At 38.3% G+C, this 12488-nt stretch overlaps 1 protein-coding gene across 1 annotated transcript in view; it reads left to right on the top strand.

The window, feature by feature from the left end:
- The first annotated feature begins 7072 nt into the window (after positions 1–7072).
- pth1r (parathyroid hormone 1 receptor) overlaps positions 7073–12488 on the top strand; it is a 57506-nt gene continuing 52090 nt past the window's right edge. The window contains exon 1 of the mRNA XM_061732429.1: positions 7073–7825. Within this exon, the coding sequence (XP_061588413.1) occupies positions 7757–7825 (69 nt within the window). The 5' untranslated portion in view covers positions 7073–7756. The remainder of the gene's footprint in view (positions 7826–12488) is intronic.

Genomic DNA, 12488 nt, shown 5'->3' on the forward strand with positions numbered 1-12488 from the left:
AAGTACTTATTTTTCTCATGAACTTCATTTTGTTGCCTGAAAAAACTGATGTGCTGCATTCCCCCCGAAAATGTTGCTTTGGTTTCCTTTTTGCGTTGCATCTCAAAAAAGTCTTATCTACATGTTCATGGGAACAATGTTAAATTTCTTTTTCATTTTCTGTCAACCGTGATCTACTGTTTTTGGCTTTTGGCCATGGAGCCATAATTGATTCAGCACAGAGCTCACGATGGATGACTGACACCGGCACCTCACATTGCTGCAGGTCAGCCTGAGGCTCTATAAATGTGTTATATGCTGTTTTTTGATTACTCGCAACCAACCCTCACAGTCATCTTTGTTTCCTCACAACACAGCATCAGTTTTATATCTCTTTGTAATATAAACTCTTGAAAGGGGAACATTTCAGAAACAAATGGATTAAAATAGGTGTCAAAAACATCTCCTCTCTTAATTGTAAATATTTTAGAAAATGATCCTGTTATATCCCATTTTCTGGGTATCAGGAATGCTCTTTGACCAGGTTTCTTGCAATACTCTATTTCTGGGGTATGCCATTGGGAGCCCTGAAAGGATGAGCCATCAAGACAAAAAGAGTTACTTCAGAGACGATGAGCTGACCCAAATCCAACTGGAAATACATTCCCTTGAGGGTGTTTCATGACTTGTTTAAAAGCAAAAGGAGGGTATTGACAGTATTGCACATGACGTATCCTGACTTCAAATCTTGACAAAGATAAATGGAAATGGTCAAATAGAAAAGTTAAATAACCCTGGCAATAGACGTTTTTCTTTTTAAATGGGGGAGGAGAGAATGGGTGTGGGTGGTAATATAAGCTTTGCCACGAACTAATTATATTTCTGGACATAAAGCCACAAAATGCAAATGTAGAAGTTGATTTGCTGGGGGCATGCAAAATGGCGAGGGCGTGTGTGCATACATGAAACAATGATCTTAATGAAAAGACCCAATTAACCCTAACCCTTATTAAATTTATAAATAGTAACCCTCACACGTGCAGCCATGCATGCCATATGAAAGCACAAAAATATAGGTACAGGAGAACCATGAATTTCCCCTGCATATTATTTTTTTTTATTTTTTATTATAGTAGTAGTAGTAGTAGTAGTAGGAGTAGTAGTTGTAGTAGTAGTAGGAGTAGTAGTATCATTATCATCAGTATTATTATTATTGCTATAGCAAATCTAACCACAATGTGTTTATAAATGGAAACTAAAGTATGGTGGAAATGGGAGTCATGTCAAATTAACCTGAGCCGCTGTAAGATAAAGCAAAAGAAAATTAATTTCCTGTTACAATATCTGCTGTCGTTGCCATGAACTGTTGTCCAAAGTCCTGGATGATTGCCAATTATTCACCTCCAGGGAAGCAGTTTCATACACTCTCACATCTGACTCCCATTATTCAGCTCATAAAAATGCACAAAAAGCAGCATCTGGGTGGGATTTAGGAAATAACAGCCTCTTGACAAACTCTACGATATTACAATTCATATACCCACCTGCTACAAATGGCTCAGATAATAATAATAATAATAATAATTTGTCTCTGGTTAATTGAATCTTACTTGTTACCTGTAAAGAATTCTATTTGCCAAGCAACTGAAGTCAGATGATGGAAGAAAGATTAAATTTGGCAGCGTATAAAAGACAAGACGGATGCAGTATGTACTGTAGTGTCAGTGCAGCGAGGGTTCCTCTCTTAGAGGAAGTCACTCGTGGTGGACATTAATCATGTCAGATGGACGTCAATGATCAGAAGCGTTGTGTTTCTGTGGTGAATATAATGATGGAGGCAGAAGTGGCATGGAGATACAGTAATTGGCTTAAAGGCACATTTAACCTTTCAAAGAGAACCTTTGAAAAGAACTGGGTTTTTTTTGGAGAACAGATGGAGGGAAAAAGACAGATCCTGACACACAAATTTGAAATTAAGCAGAGATGTCATGAACACTGCTAATCACCTGCAGCTTATAGTGTTTCAAGTTTCCAACAGCGAGGCTGTGGGCGGCCACTTTCTGCTTGGCAAATGAATGGTCAAGCTTTTTGCTGTTTGGTTAATATCATTCAGTATTTCATAGCTCAAAAATAACTCAATCATTTTGGGAATAAATCTTGTTCTAGTGAAGGTTGAGGACTTTGCATTTCCTCAGAAAAATTTAAATACAGGTTAAAAAAGGACAGCTGTCATTGTTGAAGTCAGGGTTCAGAATCTCTCAATTATGTTTTTCTTTTCTCAACTGATCAGGCTTTGTTTTTTTTCCATCTTATTTCTGAATTACTTAACAAACTGAAATCAAGAAAACCTACACATACCAAGGCAACTGGTTAAATTATTTTATTGTGAAGTGATGGAAAGATAGTAGGATGCTAGTAGTAGGACGTTTTGTGACAAATCAACTCACGTAACAGTACATGGAACACTTCTGAACTAGCAGAGCTACCCGTCACTTTACCCAAGCTTTCTTTTTGAGTGTTTTAATTGACATATATGTCACAAATGATGTTGCTTCTAGAATGAACTCAACATATTAAACTGGAATAATTGGTGGAAAGAACTCAGAATATTTAGGACTTGGGTCAAAATTCAGTCAGTTGACCAAAACCGAACAAATATTACAATTTGTGGTACAATCGCTCTAATTTCACATCATATGTTCTGGTCATCAGTGGTGGCCTTTACCTCCCGCTGTTTGGTCTGTCACTAAGCCCACTCGCATAAACTCTCACCAAACTATATTTTGATCTCTCAGTTACATCATACGCTGAAAAAATACTGGCAAACAATGAAGTGTTTTTCTCCAGTCATCATATTTTACAGAGTCATTACCAGAAACTGTTTTCCAAACATTCAAAACCTCAACTATATTGTAGAAAAAAAAGTAGGTGGGGGGGTTTACAGGAGTAGCATTTCTGTACATTTCCACAGTGACATTTTCCCTATCTACAAAGATAATTTCAGATATGCAGAATATCATTCTTCAAAGGACAAATGACATCAGCTTGTCCGTCTGGTGTGTTTTACTTCCAGTTCAAATATACATAATTACATTTTTGATCCAGAATTATAATTCGTGCTACTCAGTGTGCAAAACAGTTGTTACAGGATACTCACCAATTCAGATATCCACAATCTAGTTAGCACTCTACTTCTTTGTCTGTGACCGAATACAAGTACCTTGGAGTTGTGCTTGATCACAAACTTAAATGGGACAATTGGTCTGAAGGCCCAAAAAAGACTGTACTTTTTAAAGAAACTGTTGTCTTTTAATTTTAATGGCAAAATGGTCCACATGTTTTATTGTGTTTTTATTGAAAGTGTTTTAACTTTCTGCATCATCTGTGTCACGGGTGGTTGTTGAGGACCCAAACGCAGGAGAGCAGGAGGCAGTAGTTGGCAAAAAAGCAGGATTTATTTAACGAAACAAAAACGCTGCAGAGCAGGATCAAAACTCAAAACTAGGCTTCAAAAACTGGAGACACATCATGGGAACACGGAGGGAGGAAACAGTACGGACCGACAGGGAGAAGGGGAATGACAAGACCAGATATACACAGGGGATAACGAGACACAGGTGCAGACAATCAGGGCAGATGGGACACAGGAGGGACAGAACTGAAACTCAACAACTGGGGGGAAGTGTCAAACCCTGACAATCTGCTGGTTAGGTCTATTAGGAGGACAGTAACAACAACCACCCTACCCAGCCTTGAAAGCATATACAGAGACCGGGTAACAAACAAAGCAAATGCCATTGTGGCTGATGAGAGGAACCCACTTACCTCCAGTTTTAAACTGCTGCCATCAGCTCGGCGTTATCCCCCCCCGCTTCACTAAAAACAGGTCAAACTTTTATACCCCAAACCATTAAACTTTTAAATATTGCTAGGAAATAGCACCCTAGCTGGCTGGTCAATACCATACAAGTGGATGCACCATGTCTGTGTTATTGTTCTGTGTCCCTGTTTTCATGCTGTTTTTCAAATTGCCATGTGTGTCTTTTGCTGCAAACAAATTTCCCCACGGGGAGAATAAACACATATATATCTATCTATATCTATATTGTTTCAACTCTCCACAGCGAAGATTTATCCATGATTTGATTTTGCATATTGTGACAAAAAGCACGTAATTATGGATAACCACTATTAAAATTAATTTAAATGCAACCTCAGGTATTTAAAATTAAAAACTAAATGTGCAAATTAATTCTCAAATTACCAGTGTAAAGCGATTTTGATCTAAAAAGGGTTCATTCACAGTGCATAATTAGATTATAGATATCTTTAACAACATTTCTTCCACGTGATTCTCATTGGATGGAAAAACCAAAAAAGATATTTCCAATTAAAACTAAATAGTCAGATTGTCATTCCAGATGTCTTCCATTTTTGGCACAAGCATACTTATTACAGTTTGTGCTCATTTACAGATAAACCTCGGTCACAGATACATACAGTCTACTTCATTTACAATTACTGTACACGTGCAGACAAAATCACTCTTGATACTGTAGGACGAAGCAATTATGGATATCCAGAAATATACGTGGTTGTAAGAAAATTATTTCCCATTTTCTATTACAAGTAATCAAAATAGTAAACACTCTGGGCCATCACTAGCTTTAATGTGTAACTTTGATAGTTTAGGTTAAAGATATTTTGCAATTCCTTCACACAGGCGCTCGATTTCAGCATCAGTTTTATATTGACACTTGAGTGACAGCTTTTCCTACCAACAAACAGGAAGGTTGTAAAGAGATGTTGACTGAAACAGAATATTTTACATCGAGACTGACCAGTAATATCCACGCACAATATTATTATCACTATTCATTTTAAAGACGTACCCTTCAAGTACACCTCAATAGTAAAGTGATTGACCTGCTCAATATGGGCTGATTTACCAATATCCTTCATGTATTTATCACCTGGAAAAGTGTGCAAAATCTGCTAAGGGAGACAGACAAGAGATTGTGGTGAAAGCTTAATGTCAGAGTTGTGCCTTGAGTAAAAATTGATTTGTTCTCTTGTCGATAATTACATTACAGGCTCAAAACTGTTGTAACCGTTATTCATCCCAACACATGATGGTGTTGGACTATTGTCATTCACATTCACTTATTGTGGTAATTTATATTTTGATAGCAAACTTGATAAAGTAGGGTGTCATTTGATATTTAATTAAAAGAAAAGTATCATTATTTACTAAAACTGCACACTGCTTTTAATCGCCTGCATCTCAATGTTTCTAAGCATGAATAGCAGCTGATGCAAGTTAGATTCTTATTTAAGTCCATATTATGCATTGGTTCGAACAACATAAGGGGTCATTTTCAGATAAATGAGTTTAGTAGATCTGTTCCTGCTTCCAATCTGAGCTCTGAGCGGCAAAAGCGTATAGCTGTCAATGACTTTAATGCTATTCTCTCTGATGGATAATGCATGTGCTGTTTGAGTTCACAAAAGCAGCTCATCTCTGAGTGTCAGCAGTGGAAGCTTTTACACGAGTGCTATTTTCTTTGTGCATTTGTTTGCTGCTTACGATAAACTGAAGCCTTAACATTATAGAGCCAGTGAGGCAGTTTCTGAATCCCACAATCATTCTGCTATTATGGCTGTGACCCTACATGGTTGAGTGGCTGGAATAGTTTACTCATGTTGCCACAGCTTGTTCATTACTGAGGCCACGCATGCAAAAAAGAGGAAAAAAAGAAGCTGCATTGTGCTCTCATGTTTGAGAATAAGCAGCATTGATCAAGTGTGGGTTAAGCTGTTATGTTCACTTGTCTGATTAGGCATGTTTTGCACTCAAACAGCTGGATATCCTCACATTTCAGAGCACACACTGACCGCATGGCCTCGGTGCAGCAGGTAGGAAAGACTTCAAAATGAGAGAGGTCACGTCTGGAAATGGGAGCGTCAGCTCTTGCAGCTTTATAGAATTAAATTATCTTTGAGACAAGCGCTCCAGTTTGGTTTCATGGAAACCTCTGGCGTATTCAAGTGAAAAAGCACGTATTATGTGACTCCACTGAGTGTTCATTCATTAAAGCACTGTAAGGCAAATCATCTCTGATTTCTGAGTTGAAACGTTGTTGGAGAAAGTTGCACACCCACTCTCTGATGGTTTAATGCAAATCATAGTCAAAGTAACATGGTTCCTCTGATAAATACGACATCTCCTGCATTATGTCTCGGTAATCCAATCCAACTAGATGCAACTTTTGAGAGACTGCAGGGGGAAAAAGTGGTTTGGCACGAGCCCTGCGATCTGTTGAATGTGGAGTTTGTTTGAGAGGGGTGAGAAAATATGTCATTTCGGAGTCGTGGTTTAGTCCAACGTAAGAGGGAGCGCACCAATGAGAGGCGTTCACGCTCCACCTTCAGCAGCCCCCCTCTCTTTTCCACCCGCACAGCCTCGAGGCTGATTTACGGTTCCGCGTTACACCAACGCAGAGCCTACGGCGTAGTTGCGCGTACGCCGCGTACCCTACGGCGTACGCCCTGCGTCGCTTTAACGCAGAACCATAATGCAGGCTCCATACTCACTACTGAACACGACCTGCAGCCGGCCACAGCTGGAGGAGACGCTTCCCAACACGCCAAAAACTTCTACTTTTGCGTTGACTCTGCGCACTAACACTTTGCGAATTAACTTTCATTCAGGGTCAAATTGCCTCTCTCCTCGTGATAGTAAGTAGAGACTGCCAGGGCACAAGTCGGCGTTTTTTCCTCTCTTTACTGGGCTTTTTTTTTTTTCTCTCTTTTCACAACACCATTGGTAAACAGACCCCGCTTGAGAGATTCACACATTCAGTTAAACTGTTAAATTGCCAGTACTAGATTTTTAGGAGTGAGCACGATTTAGGGACATCTATACACAGCACATGATCTATAGGCTACTCATTATTTTTTTTGTTGGGGAAAAAAAAAAAAAAGTAATATCAAGGAAAGCGCAGTGTCGCATTCAGTGACTTGAATCACGGCAGTCAAATTGTATGAAAGTTGGATGAAAAGTTGATTTCACGCTCCGCTTTTGCCACGATATTGTTATTATTTACTGTTAAATGTGAAAAGTAATGCGAGGCTGCCAGTTTGCTGCCGTCTGCACGCAACCCGAAGGCTGCGTGGATGGTGACACGGTGACTCGCAGGGAATGAAGTTGTGAAATTCAACAAGGACCGGTGATGGAGTGACACGATTCAAGCCGCCTCTTTTTTTCCTCTCTCTTTTTTTTTTGGTAACGTTTTGGAGGAGAAGACTGGAAGAAACCATAAGGCGCACAGCTCCATACTGAAGTGTTTAAGTTAGTCTGAGGGGAAATTTAAAAGACCTAAAAATACAGCGTTGGTTTCTTCCCCTACAAAGAATCATTTGAACTTCCCACCGCAGAGTGAGAGAGGGAGAGAGCGACATAAATAGTTCTGACATGTGGATGTAATTTCAGAAGAGGAAAAAAGACAGATGCAGAGAAATAAAGCGAGCGGGGCTGAGCCGGAGCATATAGTAAGATTATAGGAAATTAAATCGAGGGCAGAGCGAGGCGATTACAGAGTTATGATTTCACAAGCCGCCAGAAGCATTGAGATGCCAGATGGAGTGAAAAGAGACACATCTCGCTCCACTTTGAAGAGAGTTAAGTAGATTAAATAATTGCATCTCAGCTCTTCACCGGCGTTTGTTTGAGCCCTGCAAGGACTCTTGGAGGTATAGAGCCTGCCTCAGTTTAGGGATGGGATCCTCTCATGTGCTTCACAATCTGGACTTTCTTCTCATCTCACTCCTCAGCGGCTTGTGCCTGGTGAGTCATTTCATTTCTAAACACAACAATTATTCTGTGTAATAATAACCAGCATTTTAATGTGATGTCGCGCATGTGACCCGTGTCGGTCCAGAGGTGGCTCCTGTGTGCACAGATCAATGGCAGCATGGCACACACAGGGCAGGCAGATGAGCAGCTATCAGCCCCTGCAGCCCTCCTCATCACTCTGTCCTTTTGTATTAGCAATGTTACAGAATATCTGTTTAGTTCATATTTAATATGCAATAGATATTTAGCAGATTTGCAGAATGTTTCTCCTAATTATTCTGCTAATTGCTCCTCTTGAAGGTTAAGATTATGAATGCTGGCAATATAACTGCCAGCATTCAAGGCTGTTCGTGGATCATTGTAGAGGTGACTGGGAGATTGGACTCTTGAATTTAGGATATTGTAGGAGACCGGTTCAATTATGATTATAATTACTGATATTGCTTATTGGTTGTTTGTGTTGTATTTATTTTTTATTTTGTCTTTTTCCTTTTTTTTTCTTTTCTTTTCTTCTCTTTCTTTTCTTTTCTTTTTTTAAATTTTTATAGGTTATATATGATGTGATATTGTGAGGAAGGGACAGGACTAAATAAGCGTTATGCTTCCTCCTGTTCCCTCTCGAACACATTGTTTTGCTGTGTGTTTTATTTTTGAATGAGACTGTTAAATTGTTTTGCTTTTTTTAATATTTTGATGCTTCTAATTTGATTGGGTTTTGTTGTGTTCGAGACAAAGCCAATAAAAAAAAAAAAAAAAAGATTAATCTCTTCAGAGGTAAAGATGCTACCTTCCAAAATAAAGGACAAATGAGCATTGATTTTAGGTTGTATGGCACAGTTGAATTTACTACTTTACACATGGACATATTGGTGCAAAACAATGCATCTGACACTTCTTTTCCGGGTTTAGGCGTATTGATGCTTTCCTGCTTAGACCTATGAGGCATTCAAGGCTGCTTGACAGCCAAAAACAGGAATGAGCGATTATGCTCTTGTTCCATGAAGTGCATCATCTCAGAATAACAATAATAAAAGTGTTTGTGGTCTTGTAACCTAGTTAATTTAATATGCAGTGATTGTATTCACTAGCGTTTGTTTCATAACTATGCATAGCTCTCACCTGCCACCACCAATAATAATGGGACGGGCGGAAAGTCTTTATTTCTGCAGCAGCAACACCTGAACTGTTTCCCCTCTCTGGGTCACAAGTGTATGGTTTCCCTTTACCGGATATTGTGATTTCTAAATGCGCTTTCAAATATTGTCATAGCTGTGTCCAGTAAACTCGCTGCACACGCAGACACGCAGGCAGACACACACAGAGCGCAGGCAGAGCAGCACACTGAGTTGGTTCTGTGTGTTTTGGCTGAAGCTGTTGTGCATTCAACAGGCAGTTCGCCCGGGCTCTGAGGTACAGTGCATTTTCCCAGTGATGTGGTCCATCACTGTACCGCAGTAGACCTCTAGGCTCATTGGTTTAGATGGCAGAGGAAAACAATTATAACGTAGCTGTGTATTTATAGCTGATTCAACATTTAGTCGTTAAATAGCCTCTGTCTGTGAGGGATGTTTACTCATTTTTAGGTTTGGTGTTTGCTTAGTCTTCCTGTCCACAAATACGTTTTTTTTTTTTTTTTCAATCTGTGACCTAACGGGATACTGATTTTACCAAACTAGGCGTGGAAAGTTTGTGTTTGAAGGCTGAATATAAGGCATTTTGAGCTGAAATATCAAGTTGTCAAACTGCAGAATTATGTTTCTCAAACATTCAGTATTAAAGAGAAGAAAAATCAAAATTCAGTTATCAACATGGGGACATATTCTGAATTTGTTGGGGCCTGCACATTCAGTGTATTGAGCTGAATTAACTTACACAAGTGAAGAAATATCTCCATTGTGTTTTACACCTCTGGAGGAAAGCTGCAGTGACAGCTCAGAGACAAGGCACTCGCTCACAGAGCTTTTGTTCAGTGTGACAGGCGGCCTTACTTACTCAGTTATTATATGTATTAGGAGGAAGTAGTGCTTTCAGGAAACCTTGTTGGGGACTTAATTTCTACCTCATGACTGTGTTTTCCTCTGTGATGACTCGCATGATTCTGGATGCTCACATTCTATCTGCATCTGCCTTCTGTGGCCAAGTATTGTGTCAGCTTTGGACAAATATGACTTCTAGGATCATGATGTTTTGTTATGCACAGGACAGTTTTGACTAGTTTGAAATGATGTGAAACATATCTATCCCAGCTGCTTTTTTCTTCCTCCTATTGTGAATTGGTTACTCAGTATAGCGAAATCTGATTCAGTGAAATCATGCTGTGTTGGACCTGTAACAGTTTTTTAGGAGAATATTTGTCAAAATGAGAGAGAGCTGAATTGACAGTCATACAATCCAAAGATGAAAGAGTTCAATTTTTCTCCAGAGAGCAGTTCAGCGGATGCTGATAGACGCGATCAGTCAATTTGTCACCACAGGATCACACCCTTCAGCTTTATTCAGATGGTTGAAACTAGAATGAAGGGTGTACGAAAAATAGACAAAATTAAAAAAAATAATAAATCATTATTATATTAGCATTGTGTTTTCTCACTTCTGCCTTCTGGTCATCATTAAAAAAGAGTTTACTAATAATGGTCATTAAACGTACAGATGTTTGCCCCTCAATCACCTTTCGGTGTACCTCTGTCCATTCCAGTCAAATTATCCTCAATAGGGCGTTATAGTGCAGATTAAAGTGCTGGATAATCTCCTCTCAATCTGTCTCTAGTAATTAGGGGCAGCAGATATTTTATCACTAATTTAAGTGAATTGGTGGTACTTTTGTAAAACAGGCTTTAATACTGAAATTCATTTTGCTAACCTTTTGACTGATATCCAGTATGACAATATGATCCTTTCTTTCCACTGCTCTGTATTTGTGTGGGTATCAGTGCATTCCACAAATGTGCTTTCACCCTGTGATTTAGACACAACTGCTGAGACAACAATTGTTTTGATTGCATCTTTTGGTTAAACTTAGTCTGTACCCGATGCAGCTTTTCTTAAAAAAAGAAAAAAGAAAAAACATATTGAATAAGATTTAATACAACTTGTAAGTGTGAGTCATTAGTCTTTTCCTCTACTGTTAGCACAACTTCTAATAAAGGATAATGATTTATAATACATGATAATTTTAGATATTTTCTGCCTTAGAGTTGAATATTTAAGTAAAAAGTATCTTAGCTGGCGTTGTTACAGTGCAGTGACGCAGTGCTGTGATGTCCATTTTGTCCAGTGCTCACACCTAACTGCAATTTTTCACATGCTCGAACAAAGGTGGGTTTATTCTCCATTTCTATGTGCAAAACTTGTTTATTTTCCCCTTTTTATAAGACCTTTTATATGTGATATTGCAGAAGAGCATGTTATTATTAAAAGCCTACTTGGCTATGACATACTGTATGGAAGATTTTACAAAAGAAAATATGACTTTTAAAAAATCTGATGTTCAGAAATTAATTTAAGGTAACTCTTTAAAGGGTCTTATAAGAAATGAATTAGTATTTTTACATGCTGCCTCTAGTGAAACTATAAAGTTTACAATTTATACAAGTAGTGCATGAACTGAAGCAATGCATCTTAGAGTAGACTCCTCTATAATCACTTCCATGTGATAGGATAACACACTACCTATTTATTATGATTTGTCCATGTAATTACAAAACCCAAAAGTTAAAGCAACTATGTCTTTTATTTTGTTTGCATTAACTCTTTTTTTTTTTTTTGCACAATTTGTCAGTTTTTGTCAGTGCAGTACAATTTTCAAAATACTATTTCATATATGAGTCTTGTGTAGACAATAGAATGTCTTACAGGATGAATACAGTTAGATGCACCAACTGCAAACTTTCTTGGCCGATTCCAATTTTCTTAAATATCTCACCTGTCAGTTTTGATTTTGAACAATAGTCAGCATCAAATAATGACTTACTCTCTCACTGAAAGAAAGAACCTGCCTGCTTTCTGCCTCATTAGGTTAAGTCTTATCCAACTGGTTTTTGTCATCTTCATAGTATTGAGCACAGTCAGCAAGCATGGTGATGTTAAGTGCACATTTTATTTTTCTTCCCAAAGCATTTTGGTTGTCGCTCATTCACATGTTTATTAAATTGTAATGACTGTTTTATTTAGGTATTGCTACATTGAGGTATTCTGTACTCACACTGGGAAAAAAACTGCCACACCAAAGACATGCCTTTCAAAAACCGAATCATGATTATTGCTTTAGCGACCAAAAAATATGAATTACGGTACTAGCTTTTATGCTGATACATCTAAAATCAAAACTCTTAAAGCTGTGTTTAAAAAAAAACCAAACAAACAAAAAGATTAGTCAATATTGCCTGAAGCTGTTCACCCTGCAGAACAGATAAGCCAATAATGTTAAAGAAAATGTTGAATATTCCAAGGATCATATAACTTTGCAAAGAGCTGAAGAAGCTTATGGATCCAGGCAATTAGAAGTGAAGTTTGATGTTCCAGGGGTCCTTAAGGCAGAAGGAGTCTGTACAGAGAATAGAAAATTATGAACATTTCTCTCAAAGGATTGAAATAATGCAAATGGACTTCCTTTTCTTTTGAACAAAAGTAAAGGAAGTCCATTTGCCTAATTGTA

This window comes from Cololabis saira, chromosome 10, assembly GCF_033807715.1.
Source record: "Cololabis saira isolate AMF1-May2022 chromosome 10, fColSai1.1, whole genome shotgun sequence".
Classification (NCBI taxonomy): domain Eukaryota; kingdom Metazoa; phylum Chordata; class Actinopteri; order Beloniformes; family Belonidae; genus Cololabis; species Cololabis saira.